Raw genomic sequence first — 20,074 nt, forward strand, 5'->3', positions numbered from 1 at the left:
AGAATAAACTGACAGTATAAATAATGCGGAGTTGGTTCCAAAATAAATTTGGCCTATCGGAACTTAATTTTTTGGCGTTTTTGTTTTCTTTGGCACATAGAGATACCAAAATATTTTTTTTTTAAGAAACTATGAAAATCAACTAATTGTTACATTTGAAAACGTTATTATACTCTGTGCTAATGCAGCAGTCATTGTCATATTATGTCAAACTATAAACTACAACCTTGGTGGAAACATGGCCTTAAATAGTATTAACAAGAAAAACTTTAAAGATATCTTACCTTCTCAACACTTGTGCCCAATTTTCAAGTACATCGACTCCGCAATCTTTGGATACCTCGCCCGTTCCACTGAGTAGAGGCTCATCACCATCTATAGAATATTTTAATTTTGGGTAAATAGATGGGCTGTGAAAAGCTATCAGACAGACACACTTTCGCATTTATAATATTAGTATGGATTATCTGAATTCAGTCAAAATTATTGATCCGTATTTTCTTGGATTCAGATCAGACTAGTGCATAAGCAATCTAAGGTATTTTAAGAACATAATTTGCTATCTCATTTTAATTGGAACCGTTAGGATATGGGACACCATTCAAGCATCAGTTTTACCCTCCAAAAATATGGGTAGGTATACCCATACCAAGGATGAATAGGCATCTTCTAGGCAAGTGTGCTCCATCTTCTGCAACATCACTTGTTAGTAGATCTGATTGCAGCCAAGCGCTAGATATTAAATAATATATAAATTGAAAAAAAAAAAAAAAACAATCTCACCAGAGTCAGGCTCAGAAGGCGAGGGCGGCGCGGGCGCAGCGGATAACGGCGACTGCAATAGACTCGACAGTGATAGAGGCAAGTTGAGCCGTGACCAGTTCAACTCTCCCGACGTCTCCACACTCGCTACTTCGTATTGCAACTGCCCAAGGGAATCTACAGACTGAAAACAATGCTTTCTTTACTCTCCCTGCATCTTATTCCTCATGGCTGGGGGTCGTGACCCCTACTTTTTTATCACGTAATGTAATAGGCTTGCGACTCCTGCGCTTCGCTTCAAGAAAGTCCGAAAACCGAAAATACGGAACCCTAAGACACTCTAGCGGTAGGTCAACCAGACTGCGTGGAGTCGGAATGATTAAATATTGTTCTGGACTACTTATTTAGAAGGCGCTCCGGCTACCAAAAGTATACTTGACACTTTCATTGAAAATTGAACTTTAATGGTTTGCGTTAAGGAACAAGTTTGAAAGCTAATTAAATCTGGTGGTTGGATATTTGATATGGAACAACCACATGTGGCCGTCTAGTCACTTTTTCAACTAAGTCATGTTAGAATTTAGTAGTTTGAAAATGAGTCATAGTCAGGTAAAAGATAGTGTTTAATCTACAGCACTAACTACTTGTTAAGTGGATAGTTAGATGTTTATTACCTCTTTCAGATTGATGAAGAACTGTTGTACCAGAGGTCTTTTTGAGTAATACCAAAATCTTTCCGTCGGTGGGTAGACTTTGACCGGTGCTTCGACTACCAGCCTGTAACAAGGAACCAAGAAATCTTTTGTTATTTTAGTACAGTACTACCACTTTTATAAGTTACACCTATGTATTTGCGCAGAAATTATGTTTTTGAATGGCGCGAAAATATCTCGGCCAATCATGGCGCGGGTTCATCCGTTAGTAGTAGTTGCCTATGTGCTATGTTTTGTACGTGCGAATTATGAGCGCGATCTCGGCGCACGAGCCTTTGTTGTTCTTGCGTTCAAAATCTTAACGTCAATCAATAGGGTCTGTATTTCAATTACAATTTTAAAATATAAAATTTCAAATAATTTAAATAAATCACAAATTAAATCATCATTCTAATTAAACACACAATTATGTACATTTTTTCAATTAATATAGAAATGTTTTGGCTCACCGCAATGGATCCCGGATGCCCCTGATGACGAGATCGAGTGCCAGCGACATATAGGCTGGAGCCCCGTCTCCACTCGCTACATTGAACGCTGCTAATGCAGATTCGCCCGCGTTCCACAACGCGCAGACTGAACAACCGGAGCCGCCTGATGAACCGCTCACCTGTAGAAGAAATAAGAGTTGAAATATGTGATAGAAAGCAAGCCATTTTCAAGGTCATTTCAGACACCGCTGAGCTGTGCGAGCATTTGCAATCTATTGCATCAAAACAAGAGTCTTTATAGATGAGTCTTAAGAGATTTTGGAAACAACAGAAGCGAAGCTTCTATATTATTGTGTATAAAATCTCGCGTGTATGGGCACCAATGTAAGCTGCCCAGCTAGATACATATAAGATAGATATAAAATCAAGTGCATTTTATTCATTTTGCGAGCAACGTAGGTCCCCGTCCCATAATTAGTCCCCGTTCAGTAAGAAGCTTCACTTTAAAGACACAGTACCCTATCGTAGGGAAAAAACATGCAAAACGGGAATTAGTAGCAATGAAGTGTTTAAAAGGGACAATTATAAGTCTGTTATGGATTTTGCAGAAAGTTATGGTTATAAAAATTAATGAAGGCCAGAAATAAGTAGTAGTTACATACCATTTCCAACAGTTGCATATCGGAATGTTTGACGCTTCGCCCAGGAGCGAGTAGTATACCGAAACATCTCTCGATGTATAAACCACCAGTGTATGATGCCTGCAAGAAAAATATGTGTACTTTCGAGAAGAACATGTCAAGGAAATATGCACGGACGAACGTAAATATTTACTTAGACAAATATACAGATCAATGAAGGTAAATTTGTAGGAAAACCTTGGTAAATATTATGAAGGTGTAACTGACCTGTGGATCGTCGCAATCTGCTTGAACATTATTTGACACCTGTGTCACATTTATGGTCACTTGTTTGTCTATACCTCCCCTTAATTTGTAGCCGAGGCGTTCCTTGGGTACGTGGCTAAATGTGCCCTAAAACAAAATTATGAGGTTAATCCTTAACAACTTATGAATGCACCTCTAGCATGTCGACTATGTTTCACAACGGAGTTGTAACTATATAATCATCATCTTTATCTAATTTGACTATTATATGTTTGGAAAGGCACTGGACCCCTATAATAACAGGCTTTGTTAGTTAGGGGCCAGTATTCATAACACTAAAATATGTAACCAAGTTTTTTTTTCATTACAAAGTTAAAAAGCGCCACTAAAGTGTCCTCACGGAGGACATACTAGGCCTGCTGTTTTGGAGAGATCTTGACCTAAAATAGCACAAATTTTACCTTAGCATCAGTCTCCTTGATATCCACAGTACATTCCAGAACGTGCATAAGTTGCATCGGAGGTGCGGCGGGTCCAATCCCCTCAGTAAGCGATCCGGTCATAGAGGGCGCTGCGCTCAAGTCTCCCACAAGAGAGGACGCCATCGACCGTGGAATACGCTCGAATGCTTTAGCGAAACAACCTGAAAAAAAGTATAGTTTAAACTTTAAAGTCGAAAAGATAAGTCTTTTATCGAATATATGCTTAGGAGAGTGTGCTCAGGAACTTCAAGACCTTGTTCCTCCTTCACTATTCTACCACAGAACATCAAGAAACATCCGCATCCTTACGTGGTCGACATCCAATCCCCTTTCAAGAAAAGTTTTTGTTCAACATTCCCTGGTGATCTCATCTGGTGTGAAACCGCTATGGAACGGAATGCTCTTCCGGCAGCCGGTTCCTGCCATACTAGACGATAACTGCGACTGCATAGGGATGATAAATCATCCCTATGCAGTCCTAACTTAAACTAAAGGTTTAAAAAAAATCCTCCTAAGAACTCTCCGATTTTCCGAGATAAAAAGTAGCCTGTATCTATATTGGGTATGCAAGCTCTCTCTGACAAAATACTTAGATGATGCCCACGACTTAGTGGTTTTAAAAAAATCTCGTGAGAACTCTTCTATTTTTTCGGAATAAAATGCCTTTATCCGTCCCCGGGATGCAAGCCACCTTTGTATTTTTCATCAAAATCGGTTAAACGGATGGGCTGTGACAAGCTAACAGAAAAACACACACACATATAATTTAGCATAGTACACACATTGTACCATACCTAATATTTACAAGGTTTTACAAAATTAAATTCAATAATATATAACAAATGTTTTGATGCAGCGATTGATGATAACGATCATAGTGTTTACAGTCAGTCGGAGTTCCTAGAACTACGGATAAAAGTACAAACTACTACTCCGAAACTAAATGCAGTTAGCAATTATTCAATTGTTTTTATTCGATAAAAAGCTAATTCTTGGCGTAAGTACAAGGTCAACTTATTGTCTTAAATGACAGTGCCGTCTAACATGTAAGGGGTAGATACGGCAATAGGATCTTGGTAGTAATTCAATGACGTGATCACGGAACGTGATCAATGACGTCACAAGGCGTAAGCGACAAATATTTTTCAATTTTTTAACATAAAAATAGAGTAATTACTGCGGGAAAATATTTTTATGTTAAAAAATTTAAAAATATTTTTTGTTTATTGCCTTGTGACGTCATTGATCACGTTCCGTACAGCGTGATGTTAGTAATTATGTTAAAAATTTCGAAAAATCTATTTTTTTTAAATTATTTCTTTAATAATGAATTCCAACCCCATAAACTACCGCTATACAAAACATCACATCATTTTATTGTTACAGTCCAAGACCCTATTTATTCATTTACCAAATTGTGTATTGAACCCGGGACATTAAATTAGTACCAAGGAGCCAACCACTGTGTTAGAAAGCTCTCCAAGATATAATTGACTACTATTTCTAATTCACTATTAACAAAAAGTTGTTTCTATCTCCCAGTATCGTATAATATTGTGATATCCTAGTATTTGATGTGCATTTCAAAACTCAACAGAATAATGTGGGCGTAAACTCTGATAAAATACCTAAAGGTCGCAGCTGCAAGGACAAACGTTACTTTCTATACAACTTATTTGGCTTAGGTACACTTTACACAACATGACCGTTTAGAAAAACAGAATTAGGTAATCTAGTTGGTGATGTTGTTTATCAAAATCTAGATATTTTTAGCAAAAGATATAATGGGCATGTTATACTAAAGCGTTAGCGACTAAATTGTATTCGATTTCGGGAGTTATGTGCGTTTTAAATATCACTTGCTTTTCTTTGAAGGAAAATATCGTAATGAAAACTGCATGTGTGCTTGGCCAGCGTAGAGGACTGTGGTTTAAACCCTTTCTCATTCGGAGAGGAGATCCGTGCACGGTAGTGCGTCGGCATTAGATGATGATAATGACTTGTACAACTTACATTGGTTACCAGTAACTAAAAACTAAAATATGTACATATTTATTTATAAAATAACTTTAAGTAAATACCTTTTCAATGTAGCTTTTTATAATTAAGGTCTTCTAAACCTTATAAATTAATTAATTAACCTTAATTAGGTCTTAAGGTAAACGTTCTTTATATTTACAACACAATAAAAAATAACTGAACTAAAGAACTTAAGTGGATAAACTAAGCAATCAGTTTTAAAACATTTAAATGTTAACAAAAGCTGTCACATAAAAACCGACGAGCGTTCGACACTAAAGCCAGAAACTGTATGAAACAAGCAATCCATTATCCAGATAAGAGTTTGTCGAACTTATTCTGATTCATGAACCAGCGATTTCGAAACAATAATAATTACACCTTTTGTTTTTATATTAAACTTTTTTATATGCTTTTATATTATTAATTTTGATTCAGTTTTGTTTTCCTTTTAAATAAAAAATTGAGTTCCAGAGTTTAATGGAAAATATAAGTTAATAAGCATCTACAATAAAATATAAATAGGTAAACTTTGTAGTTTTGGATGTAATGCAGATTTTGAAAATTCTCTTACTGCACTGATATATTAAAGCTATATTACCCCGAGTGATACTTGACCTAAAAATCTTGTGTTCACTTTGACATAAAACCAGAATAAGGACGTGATAAAACAATATGTCACGTTATCTACAAAATAAAACTGTGTCTGTTAAAAAATACCATCAACTGGCAAGCTATTAAAAAAAAATCAATGATTTTAAACATCTATAGCTCGAAGGTTATAAAGCGGACTGAAAGTCGTAAAGTCGACGACGAACGGTTCAAACCCTACCCGTCTTATTAAGAGAGAAAGACAAAACGATTTGGCAAAACTCTAGGAACTGTCTCACCATGGATGTGCGAAGACACATGTGGAATATGTGTATCCTTCATACATAAAAGAAGCTAGAACCTAGAGCCATAATATCATTTAAAAAACCGGCCAAGTACTCGCACACCGAAGGTGCCGTACTCGGGTAATTTCATGATTCCAGGTTAACGAGAAGTATCCTATAGGTTTTCTTGACAGACGCGATGGGCGGACGGACAGACAGACACACAGACAGATAGAAAGACAGACAACAAAGTGATCCTATAAAGATTCCGTTTTTCCTTTTGAGCTACGGAACCCTAAAAAGCTGAGATTGTGTCATTTATTTATTTATTTATTTATTTATTTAGTGTCATAAAACTAGTTAATAAAGACCTATTCATACCTGAATTTAGAGAAAAATTAAATCAACCATTGTTTTTACTGGATCTAACATATGTAACAGAACATAACGTGTACAAGATAATGCAGATAGACAGTAACTATTCCTCATTATTTGGACAGCTCATTGTAACACAAATACTAAAATCATTTCAATCAATCGTAATAGGCCGCGCGAATAGCTACTTAGCTACTGAGTTTATTCAATAAAGAACCTTATTACATTTTAATAAGGCTTATTACTAGTTATTTATTGTGTAACCGTGTTTTATTTAGCAAATCATACAATATTATTGATGATTATGTCAGATCATTGTTTTCATAATAAAGTTGCATGCACGCCGCGCCGTACAGAAAAAAATTTCATTCATTACGTTTCTCGCCGTGGGGCTATTCGAACGCATCGAACTAAAAGCTTAGCGCGACCTTTTTTTTTTTTTCGAGGGGGAAATCTTCATAAGATACCCACTCGGGTTATGTGGGATTTCTACCCGCTAAAACCCCCTCGGTGGCCCTCCTCAGCACATATTGAGAAGCTCCAGGAACTCTTACGAACGTGCGCGACCTAGCGACTTACAATATAAACTTACTTGACACTGGGTTTGGTTGACGGCTTCGGCGATGTTTCAGCAGTACAATGCGGACTCCTCGGTCTCACCGTGAGCGCGAATCACTTCTAACATCAACTTACTTGACACCTGGTTGACGGCTTCGGCGATGTTTCAGCAGTACAATGCGGACTCCTGGGTCTCCGTGAGCGCGAATCATGTCTAACATCAACTTACTTGACACCTGGTTGACGGCTTCGGCGATGTTTCAGCAGTACAATGCGGACTCCTCGGTCTCCGTGAGCGCGAATCATGTTTAACATCAACTTACTTGACACCTGGTTGACGGCTTCGGCGATGTTTCAGCAGTACAATGCGGACTCCTCGGTCTCCGTGAGCGCGAATCATGTCTAACATCAACTTACTTGACACCTGGTTGACGGCTTCGGCGATGTTTCAGCAGTACAATGCGGACTCCTCGGTCTCACCGTGAGCGCGAATCACTTTTAACATCAACTTACTTGACACCTGGTTGACGGCTTCGGCGATGTGGCAGCGGAACACATGGCAGCGGTACACTGCGGACTCTTTGGTCTCGCCGTGAGACCACGTGAAGGCGAAGCACGAGGCGACGGGCGAGCCAGCCGCGCCTCGCGCATAGAACGATATCCTGTTGACTGCATAGCGCGTCATTACACTGTTGGTGTCCGCTTGGTATAATCTATGGGCAAAGATTGTTTCAACTAATTAAACTTCTTTAACAATATCAGTTATCGAAGGTAAGAAGATTACGCAAATCAAATTCTTGAAGGAGCGCGCAAAACTTTTTGTAGAAAACTTCTGAGAGAGCGTTTATTTTCATATAAATGGCGGGCGGGATACTGTGGACTGGACTACTGGATAATGTGTATACAGACATTTGCAGCACCGAGGAACTACCAATGCGCAGCTACTACCTAGTTTTTCAGGAATTTGCAGTGGAAACACCGCCGCCGAAGGGAGTTGGTTGGACAGTTTGCATGTGCGTGGAAAAAAGATTGTGGAAAGGAAGAGTGATAAAAGTGAACTTAGAAAATAAACTATTTTTTTGATTCGCTTTAGGTGCCATTTTCAATGTTTTGGTTCTGATTTTTGTTGTTTTGATTACGAACATGACGTCCATTATCACATCAAAGATGACCGAATCGCATTTCTTTATTTGAAATTTCACTTCTTTCCCAGAAACACAACAGCAGATTGGGCAGAAACATGGGGCCAATTTTTCGTGTGGTGTGATGTATTAAAACAAAGAAAAAATCAACTTACACAACAAGCCCTTGAGAGCACACTGGGATGGATATGGACACGGCAATACCGTCTCTGTTCTCGGGCATCGAGCTCAGTTCCTTCATGATGCGTTGTATGTCCGTCTCCGACTTGGGGTCCGCGATATTCTGAGCGCCCAGATAACTGACGCCGCAGAACACTGTGCATTCCTGGTCCACATCTGATACTGGAAACAAATTATGCGAGTATTACCATCTGCACCCAATGTGTCTGCGGCTAACTTTTCTGACAACTGGATAATGTTAGTAGTGTTATACGTCTAGTAGATACACTTTACTTTTCTTTGGCTGACTTAAAAGATAAACAAAAACACAGAAACCTCGCACAAACGGGCATTTGTCCGGCGCTGTAGACCTTTTGGAGTTAGGTCATGATTTCATTGTCAGTTTGCGATAACTAGGTCCTTTGGACCGCGTAAAGTGCGCCTGCGCATTTCAGCGAGGAGCTGCTTTTTTTTTTTTTAATGTCTTTATTATCAAATATATACACAGCTTATGTCCCGTGTAACACACACAGGATAAACACAAAATAATAAATCTAATACAGTTTGGCAGGCTATACACGCCCCTTTCAAACTTACCAATATCATAGTTAACACTCCATTCACATCATAAATACATCACAATAGGTTAAAATACTAAATATGCAAACCTTAGTACACGGTTAACACTTCTACACATATCTTATTACATTTAAAGCTCTAAATTCTAAATTATCATAAATACAAAACATAGTTAACTTTACTAATCACTAACTCACCTTTTAAACCAGTAACGGAAAAATAGATTGTACATGAAGTTGATTATTATTTATTTATAAACAGTAATATGCTCAATGTGGAATGAGCTATGCAACAATAAGTTAGTTATCTTAAAAAATAAGAATTAGGGCGATTGCGCACTGCATCCGATCCGAATCCGTGAAAACACGTTCTGAGCTAATAGAACTATTTGTATGATAGCTTACGTACTAGCTTCCGTCATCCCAGTTCTCTCCGTTATCCGTGAGATTATCTCGGATTCCAATCAGACATAATGACGTAGATATATCAAAGATGTTCACTGAATAGCTTGGATTTGGATCAGAGATCGGATAAGAGCATGAGCAAGGATATAGATCAGGGATCGGATTAGTGCGTAAGCAATATCCTAGTTTGGTCCGAGTTTTTTATATTCGTAATTTCACACACTCGGATCGGATGAGTGCGTAACCGCTCTAAATAATTGTGTCACCTTCATCATCACTTTCAATAGGCTTCATGTGGTCGTGCTTCTCCGTGGGAGACGGCGTGGAGGTGTCCGCGCTCGCAGACCCTTCTATCATCTCGTAGAACTTAGACCCGCCGACATGCCGGCACGAATCCTGCGCAAGTGTTATTAAAAAGTTACTTTTAAGGTGCGGCATGTTGTTTTACTGTTTTATTATTAGACTACTAAACCCTTGAGCCATAACAGCCATGTTTCGAATGGTTCTGTAAACACGAACACGTAGGTACTACTAGCTATATGTATTAGGGTTTCATATCCGAGGGGTGGAAACGGGAGCCTATTACTAAGCCTCCGCTGTCCGTCCGTCTGTCTGTCAGCGGGCTTTATCTCATGAACCGTAATAAGTAGAGAGTTGAAATTTTCACAGAATGTGTATTTCTATTACTGCTATTACAACAAAAACCTAATGAAAATTTCAAAATGGCCGCCATGAAAATTAAAAAAAATAAGAGGTACATAATGTTGTACGATGATACGGAACTCTTCGCGTGCGAGCCTGACGCACACTCACCGGTTTTTTACATAATATAGTAACATTGGCCTAACCATATCGGGACCCAATCCGGCCCAATACTGAGCACGGCTCTCCTCTCAGAAGAAAGGCTGAGACGATACGATAGTCCATCACTCTTGACTCTCAAATTGGCAGACTTCACTCACACACCTTTGAGAACATTATGGAGAACTCTTAGGCATGCAGGTTTCATCACGATGTTTTCCTCCACCGTCTAATCAAGCGATATGTACCTATTGAATTAAGACTAAGCACTAAGCAGTATAAATTAATCCAACGCTTCTTGATACAAAAACAATGTATATAATAAATAACTCAACAGGCTGGCTATTGTTATGTATGAGGATAAAATATTATTTATGCCTTGCAATAAAATTGTGGCTAATTCTGTTGTACACAATCTTTAATCTATACTAAATTAACAAGTCTAAGGGCCTGTTTCACATCCGCCAAATAAACTTTATCTAACGAATAAAGTCTTATGACAGCAAAAATGACAAATTTATTCGTTAGATAAAGTGTATCTGGGGGTTGGTTGTGAAAAAGCTCCTAAATCTGGTGATATCCTTTTCCGCATGGATCATTATGAAAGGGATGGCAATAAAAGACTTGTTATTTTGTAAGTTTAAATATTGCGTACAACAGAATTAGCCACAATGTCTTTGTTTTTTAGTTATGCTTATGACAAATATCGGTATAAGAAGCCGACACCCACGCAGATTTCGATTCTATAGCTTCTTTATGCCCGAAATAAGGCGTTGGCGTATACAGTAAATGAACAAACCCATCTTTGTATTTTGTAATGAAAAACATCACTATAGTACGTTCTTAATATCCAGGAATTTTGATTCTATGGAGTCTTTATATTACCCAAAATAAAGCAAGCGGTTTTCGCTACAAAGTAATAAGTCAAATACTTATGTGTTGTTTCATAGATATACTGAATGTTGAGACTGCCTCCTGTTTGAGTGGTCGTGCGTACGTGCGTTTTATAAAATACTAGCCGATGCCCGCGACTTCGCCCGCGTGGATTTAGGTTTTTTGAAATCCCGTGGGAACTCTTTAATTTTCCGGATAAAAAGTAGCCTATGTGCTAATCCAGGATATTATCTATCTCCATCCTAAATTTCAGCCAAATCCGTCCAGTAGTTTTTGCGTGAAGGAGTAACAAACACACACACACACACACACACACACACACACACACACACACACACACACACACACACACACACACAAACTTTCGCCTTTATAATATTAAGTGTGATCACTTAGCGTTTAAGCTATCGTGTGTGATTTCCATTATAAATATAGACGCTCGCGGCTGTACTCACGTGGTGAGTCTCAACTGAGACGCGTTGCGAGCCGAGTCCCTGTGAAAATGGACCCTGGATGAGTTCGAAACTAGTAGGGCTTACATTGACTAACCACGCGAGTACAGCCGATTCTACTCGTATATCCTACTATATATATTGAACCCGAGACCATCGCACTGATCCAGGAGCCGTGGGTCAGGGGTAAAACCATATGCGGTTTCGGAAGCTGCAATGGTAAGATTTTTTCACATTGCAATGACGAAGCACCAAGAACATGCATTTACATTCCGCGCTGCATTACAGCGTCACTACTAACACAACACTGTTCCAGAGATCTGACAGCAGTCATAATAAAAAATGGAATACAACAGGGCGTGGGACTACCACCAAGACCAGTGGTCCTAGTCTCACTCTACATGCCCATAGAAGACCGAATACCAACAAAAGAACTGGTGGACCTCACAACACATTGTGAGGACAACGACATAGATTTAATTATCTCTGTCGATAGCAACGCACATCACATCCTGTGGGGATGCACAGCCAACAACAAAAGAGGTGAGAATCTCATGGACTTTCTACTAACAACCAACCTAACAATTACTAACAAGGGCACTGAACCGACTTTCGTGTCGAGTAGGTACCAAACCATAATCGATCTAACCTTAGCGTCAACCAGAGCTGCAGACCAAGTAAAGAACTGGCATGTCAGCGACGAGCCCTCGCTCTCCGACCACAGGCGGATATGCTATGAGCTAGATCTGATGATAACCCAACACGCACCAAGGAGAAATCCAAGGAAAACCAACAGACTAAAATACAAAACCTTGCTAACGCATCAGATAGGTACAAACAAACCTAACGACATCGATGATATCGGCAACATCGAACAAAACGTAAACAAACTAACGGAGTGCATCAAGACAAGTTATGAACAAGCTTGTCCTCTGAAGAAAATCAACACAAATCGACAGTCAAAAAACAGCTGGTGGGGCCCAGATCTGGAAAGAATGAGGAAAAACCTCAGACAACTTTTCAACAGAGCAAAAAACACCAGACAAGAACAAGATTGGGACAACTACAAGGAAGCCCAATACAAATACAACAAACGCGTCAGAGAAAAAGACAAAACCTCGTGGCAAAAGTTTTGTACAAGCATAGAGTCGAACGATACCGCAGCCCGTATACGTAAGATTCTCGCAGACGACAACACCCGCACACTCGGCTCGCTGAGGAAAGCTGACGGAACGTACACTAAGGATGACAAAGAAATAAGCGAAACGCTCATTGAAACGCACTTCCCTGGCTGTAGAATAGTAGACTCAGCAGACTGGGAACACAACCTAGGAAACCATCCCACAGATGAGGATTGGGATCTTGCTAACAACACAGTCACACGAGATAGAATCAGCTGGGCTATCGACACCTTTCACCCTTTTAAATCAGGGGGGACCGACAACATTTTCCCTGCACTTTTACAATGGGGAAAACTTCAACTGACACCATGGCTGGAAATAATATATAAGGCCTGTATAGCATATAAATATATCCCAACAGCCTGGAGAGAAGTAAAGGTGGTCTTTCTACCAAAACCTGGAAAGAGTGACTACACTCTACCAAAGTCCTTCAGGCCTATCAGCCTTACATCATTTTTACTGAAAACACTCGAGAGACTAGTTGATCGGTATCTCAGGGATGGAACCTTAAGACATGTACCCCTACACTCACACCAACATGCTTACAGCACTGGCAAATCAACGGAAACCGCTTTGCATTCTGTTGTTGGCAAAATTGAACATGACCTAGAAAACAAACTATCAACACTGGGTGTCTTCATCGATATCGAAGGAGCTTTCGACAAGACAACCTTTGATAGCATAGACAGGGCCTTGGGACGATACGGGGCGCCAAGAACTATACGCAGCTGGATAAGAGCTTTATTAGAACTAAGAATCATACAACTAGATATCAACGGAGTCACAAAAGGCATAGTAGCGAGAGGCTGCCCTCAAGGAGGTGTTCTATCACCAATCTTGTGGAACCTTGTAGTTGACGACTTGATAAACAAACTAAACACAAGCGGATTTTACACCATTGGTTATGCTGATGATCTCACCATCTTAATCAGTGGCAAACTAGAGAACACACTATATGAAGTCATGCAACGGGCATTGCGCTTAATCGAAAGATGGTGCAATGAAAATGAACTTACCGTAAATCCAAAGAAAACAGAGATGATTCTGTTTACTAACAAAAGGAAAATAGAGCTAAACAAACCACCAACTCTGTTCAACACAAGCCTCAAACTGTCCACTGAGGTCAAGTACCTTGGTGTGACTCTGGACAGCAAGCTCAGCTGGAAAAGGCATACAGAAGATAAAATTAATAAATCGCTTACGATACTAAACCAATGTAAACGCATGCTGGGGAAAAAATGGGGGCTTAAACCAAAGATAATAAAGTGGTTATACCTAGCGGTAGTAAGAAGCTCATTAACATACGCCGCTTTGATATGGTGGCCGAGAACTCTTCTTACGACCGCCCAGCAAGAACTACAGAAATTTCAACGACAAGCATGCCTCGCCATTACAGGCTGCATGAGTACCACACCAACAACAGCACTTGAAATCATACTGGGGATCCCGCCCCTACACTTACAAATCAAAGAAGAAGCAACGCTCGCAGCCTTGAGACTGAAAACCTCAGGTCTATGGAAAGAACAGAACACAAGGCACACTAAAATTCTAGTGCAAAGCATAACCAAAGAACCACGCCTGGAGTGGAAATGCGACAGAACCAGGAAACAACACATACTGGACAAACAATACAAAATATATCCAGAGATAAACATAGATCCGAAGGCAACACGAGATGCAATAGAAGTGTACACCGATGGATCCAAAACAAAAACCGGCACAGGAGCAGGGGCCTACTGCCAAGAACTAAACATGAAAATAAGTCACGCACTCGGTAAGGACAACTCTGTCTTCCAAGCAGAGTGTGTAGGCATTACAACCGCAGCCATAGCAATGGCAAATCGACAGGTAAAAAACTTTAAGATTAACATTAACTCAGATAGCCAAGCTGTTCTCAAAGCTTTGGCTAAATTCTCGACAACCTCCGAACTCATACAAGACTGCCATAAGGCTCTGGAAACACTCGCCATGTCGAATGACATCACCCTACGGTGGGTCAAAGGACATGATGGGGACCAGGGAAACGAGGCAGCGGACGCATTAGCACGCAAGGCTACGACGCTGAAGGTGACAGGGCCACAGCCCATTGTACCCATACCCTTCAGTGAGTATAAAACTTGGTTGCATGAACTAACACTTAAAGAGCATTCCCGATTATGGGCAAGCGCAACTGACTGCAGGCAAGCCAAAGAGGCTTTCCCTAATATAGATCAACGACAAACTAACAAACTACTCCGCCTGGACAAAGGTAAACTTAGGAAGGTGGTGGGACTCATAACAGGGCACAGCCCACTAAACAAACACCTTTTCGTTATAGGTGTTACCGACAGTCCTCTGTGCAGGGCCTGCATGGAGGTCGATGAAACGCCGACGCACGTGCTCCTGGAGTGCATGGTCGTGGCAGAACAACGAGAACGCCATTTGGGTTCCCCAACCTCACTCCATGAAGTCCTCGGCAACCTGGGCGGTCTACTTGGCTTCTGGAGCGAGCTTGGATGGCTGGAGTGAAGACTTCGGCGGGGAGGGGCAACACACGCACAACAGACGGAAACGTTTAAGTGCGGAAACCAGCCCAGAGAGAAGAAGAAGAAGAAGAAGATATCCTACTAATGTGATAAATATGAAAGTGTGGATGTTTGTTACTCAATCACGCAAAAACTACTGGACGGATTTGGCTGAAATTTGGAATGGAAATAGATTATACCCTGGATTAACACATAGGCTACTTTTTATCCTGGAAAATCATAGAATTCCCGCGGGGTTTTGAAAAACGTAAATCCACGCGGACGAAGTCGCGGGTATCGGCTAGTTTAAAATATCCCTTACTTTTAAGATGAAGAAAAACATCGTGAGGAAACCTGCAGGGCCTGAGAATCCTCCGTAATTTTCTCAAAAAGGTGTGTGAAGTCTGCCAATCATAATTTGGCCAGCGTGGTGGACTAGTATGGCCTAAACCGCTCTCATTCTGTGAGTAGATACATGCCACAGGTACGGATCACACTCACATGGTAGTGAGTGTGATCCGGCGATGGGCCATAATTATAGTGATGATCATTAAAAAACTACTAATGATAGTTTTATTATAAGTCAATAAATTGGAAGTGGAAACAAGTGACATGAATTATGAAATATGTGATTCACTGCTTGATTTAAACATTTTAAATTGTTTGAATTATTTTATCATTATTTTAAATTAAATTCACAGAAATTCCATTTTAGACAAATAAATATATAATAAGGTAGTTCAGAGAAAGCGACCAATTAGGGAGAAAGTAGAGACGTTTTGAATGATGCTCAAAATTCAAATATATAATTTCTGTGTATTTTGAATACAAATTCAGGATTTCATAGTTGGTCTCTTTCTTTACGATTTAATTAATACCTTGTACACCGCATGCGAAGTTCTTCCAAAAGTCATTATATTACACTTTCATAAATACACTTTGCCAAACAACAAGCACCAAAAAACAAATTGTTTAAAATTATAATTCTAAAAATTAATTAAGTTCTATGTCAGCGTTCAATGCCCGTCGTTTGAATACTAAACAGTGCAAGATCTGATTCACACAACCTACTGACGCCCAAGTTATCATATGCTCGGTTAATGGTTAGGTATTTCAAGTTTACGTCATAATTATATTTTACTTGATAATATCTAATTAAAGGGCAAAAGCTGTTTGTAAAGTTTTGTGCCATTGTTGCCATGGTAACTATTGGTGGGCCAATATTAATGAAACTGTTTAAGGTAATTGCTATTTGACAAATCGCAAAAATGCTGTACTTTGAAGTAAATTGTTTATTTTTCTAAAGCATTAACATCTATTAAATACATGCAATTAAAAACTTCAGTTTGTGAAGATTATAAGGGCCTTTTTTAATTTAGTATAAATTATCCCAATAATAAAAAAAAACAAGTTGAAAACATTGCTGTTCGCAACTTGTTCTGTAAAAGTTTTCTTTAACATCTTGATACTTTGAAGCCAACCTCCAGAAAATGATATGTTTAGGTTTAGCAATCAATTTGAACTGTTAGTTTTATACTAAATGTTTTTCATTTCTTAAATAATCTAAAACTAACCAAAAAACTTCCTGTGCTATTTATTTTCTTGCAGGCGCTCTATGGAATTCAGTGTCCACTGGACTGTCATGGCGGAAGGACTGTGCGCGTCATTTCGTCGCAAAATATTATTTAAAATGAATTTAAGCTTATTATTTTTGAATGAAAGTTGTGTTTATAATCGTTGAAAAATAAAATAGGGATTTTTTCATTTCTAAATGAAGCCTGCTTATATACTAAAATTTATTCGAAAGTTACGGTTTTACCAGGTAAATACTCGGAGGTTGTCATAGATTATGATGACAGATAGTAAGTGTTCTAAATAGGTATTATACCTATGTTTTTTAGGAGATAGCGCGCCTCGTTTCGGGCGCCGTGTTCCGAAATGGATTTCGTAGTAGTGCAAGTTTGGTGCAAGCCCCACATGACGGAGGGGTATGCGTCAGGCATTTCCTGTGTACAAAAAAAGACCTATATTTCGGATCCATTTTTCATCACTGACATCATGCACTATTCAAAGACTGGTCTTCAAGCATTGAGGAATTTTGGACGAGAGACATCTCGAAGGTTCCCGAAGGCTGCCTAACTGAGTTAGATTTGTCGGCTAGCTAGCTTTTTTTGAAATTGGACCTACTTAGCTGGATTGTGTGTTAGAGATTTCTTATGAGATATTATATGTACATAATATAACCATCATAAGGAAGCTCAGATTCATGCTGCGGGCAATGGGGAGAGCCTAAAGGTTGGAACGCCATTTCGGCGGCCGTGTTTCCTGCCATATATACCATAGATACCTGCAAGCCAAGAGTGAATAGGCATCTTCCAGGTAAGCGTGCTCCAACTTGGACCTCATCATTGCTTTCTTTAAAGCATGATTGTCGTCAAGCGCAAGCGCAAAGATTCAGGCGGCGCAAACCCGTAGCATGTGGAAGACCCTATTAAAGACCTATGTTCACTGTGGACGTCTGTCGGTTGATGTTGATGATTATGTCTTTAGTGCAAGTAGTTCAGTAGTTTCAGAGTTTATCGATAACAAACAAACAAACCTTTCCTCTTCATAATATATGTACTTAGTAGCGCAAACTTGGAAAAAATCTCGTGGAAACTCTTTGATTTTCCGAGATAAATGTAATTTTACCTGGCAGCCCTAATCAATTTTATCACTGATAATAATAACTAATTCATAACCGTTAAAACTAAGAGTCAAAATCTCGTTTTTCTAGTCGAGTTCCGTAGGCTCTTTGAACCCACCGCATTATTATCCCAAGAAAACCTACCATTAGATGTAGGAATAATGGAAAGAGGTCACAACCCTCAGCAATAAAGAATACGATGCGGAGAGAGATGTCACTCTCAAGGTCTTTAAATGTATCCATGCAAAAAACCACGTCGACTGGTTGCTCCGTTGCAGCGTGATTGAATATTAAACCAACAAACACACTTTCGCATTTGAAATATGGCCAGTGATTATAAGAAACAGTTTAAATCTCTCTCTGAGAGACGTTAGGCAAAGTGAACACGAATTATGACACTTCTGTGTTCTTATACAAGCTTAGGTCTCTCAATTTTGTCAATTAATGTCAAATTTCTTTCTAAGATCAAAACCTAGTAAGTGGTTTAAATTCAAGAGAAGTTTAGGCCGTAGTCTTCAACAAGAAACTCGGCGGTTGCTCTTTTCAAAGATTTGATGTACAATATTAAATTGCTTAAAACGCACATAACTGAAAAGTTAGTAGTGCGTGATTCCAGGATCGAACCCCCGACTTTCGATTAGGAGGCGGACGTTCTAACCACTAGGCTATGACAGTTTTTAAATTAAAGGGGTTTAAATATTTTAGTGTGAAGACTGGCCTACACATTTATTCATTAGATGTGCATCACTTTCTTTTATAGGGTTCCGTACCTCAAAATGAAAAACGGAGCTCTTAAAGGATCACTTTGTTGTCTGTCCATTTGTCCGTCCGTCCGTCAAGAAAACCTATACAGTACTTCCCGTTGATCTAGAATCACGAAATTTGTTCTCGGATTTATTCCTTTACTTGGGCTATGAGAGTTGAGACCTATCTACCTGCCCATAATTCTAGGTTAACGGGAAATACCCTATCGGTTTTCTTGACAGACACGACAGACGGACAGACGGACAGAAAGACAGACAACAAAGTGATCCTATAAGGGTCCCGTGTTTCCTTTTGAGATATGGAACCCTAAAAACATTATGTAAGTATGCAAAGTATTTCCCTTGCAAGCCATATTTAACAGTTGACATGTAGAGGTCATTGACTTTTCCTATCTTACTTTTAAGTTTTAATGCATCATTAAGTATTTACTGTTTTGACATGGTATTTAGATAATGGGTGATATTTATTTTATTTAATCTAATTCCTTTGAAAAACTTAGTAAGGCGCATTAATCTATAAAAAACCTAGCCAGTTCATAGACTTACCATGTTTTAAAATGGTCAAAGCGACTTACTAGCTTTTAATTTTACTTTAATGTGGGTGTCCTTACAATACAACGGGACATACTATGAAAGTTAGGCTTATGACATAAAACGATTTTCGGAAAAATGACATTTACTTTGTTTTGATATGGGGCGGTCGATATAATTAGGTACTAGGGTAAAGGCTCAAGTAAATGAACAGATTGGACGTTTTTACATGTATTAAGAGCTGGAATAAAAAACCGGCTGATATACCTTTTTTAAATATTTTCTTACAAATTCTTACACTTTTTTCAATTTCAATTTCAAAACCGTGTTCCGTTCAAACCGTTCAAAAGTGTGTGTGCGTGCGTCCATGTGTGTGTGTGAGTGTGTGTGAGTATATACTTGTCTGTATGTTTGTACGAGTGTTTGTTAGTGTGGTATTGCGTTGTATAACCACATGAGTAGCGAACAGAGTCAAAGCTTCATACAAGCGCGCTACGATAGGTACACTACTACAAGCTTGAGGCGCGTGTGTGCGTGAGCACAGGCGCTACGTCGCGTACGGAGAGAAATCGGTTTATACCGGCTCGGCCTGTGCTCAAGCTCAGGGGCTGCAGTACACGTCGCGCGTCGTGTTTTCATTTAATTTAATGTTAATGATAATAATTTAAATAGTGTTTAAAATCTATTTTCTTGAACTGTCATAGATTTTGTTCAAAATCTATATTTGAGGATCCCTAGGATCACAAAACAGGATATTGTTACCAAATTTAAAAAAATCGACGCCATTTTGAAATTCTTTGTTAATTGACCGATTTCGTTCAAAATCGATATTTAGAGCTCCCTGGGATCACGAAATAAGAAACTGTTACCAAAAT

General features: G+C 39.2%; 1 protein-coding gene across 6 annotated transcripts in view; it reads right to left on the reverse strand.

The window, feature by feature from the left end:
- Positions 1-20,074, reverse strand: part of LOC123881296 (rab GTPase-activating protein 1-like) — a 41,990-nt gene that overhangs the window by 12,134 nt on the left and 9,782 nt on the right. For 5 of the 6 annotated variants that reach the window (XM_045929998.1, XM_045929999.1, XM_045930000.1 and 2 more), the window contains 10 exons: positions 9,653-9,782; positions 8,400-8,586; positions 7,616-7,815; positions 3,255-3,436; positions 2,815-2,940; positions 2,569-2,667; positions 1,925-2,085; positions 1,437-1,539; positions 784-946; positions 285-375 (listed from right to left, as the gene is read on the reverse strand). In XM_045929998.1, coding sequence (XP_045785954.1) covers positions 285-375; positions 784-946; positions 1,437-1,539; positions 1,925-2,085; positions 2,569-2,667; positions 2,815-2,940; positions 3,255-3,436; positions 7,616-7,815; positions 8,400-8,586; positions 9,653-9,782 — 1,442 coding nt within the window. Of the gene's footprint in view, positions 1-284; positions 376-783; positions 947-1,436; positions 1,540-1,924; positions 2,086-2,568; positions 2,668-2,814; positions 2,941-3,254; positions 3,437-7,615; positions 7,816-8,399; positions 8,587-9,652; positions 9,783-16,096; positions 16,262-20,074 lie in introns of those variants that run through there. The other variant, XM_045930003.1, reaches the window with a different exon arrangement.

This window comes from Maniola jurtina, chromosome 4, assembly GCF_905333055.1.
Source record: "Maniola jurtina chromosome 4, ilManJurt1.1, whole genome shotgun sequence".
In the NCBI taxonomy this organism is placed as follows: Eukaryota; Metazoa; Arthropoda; class Insecta; order Lepidoptera; family Nymphalidae; genus Maniola; species Maniola jurtina.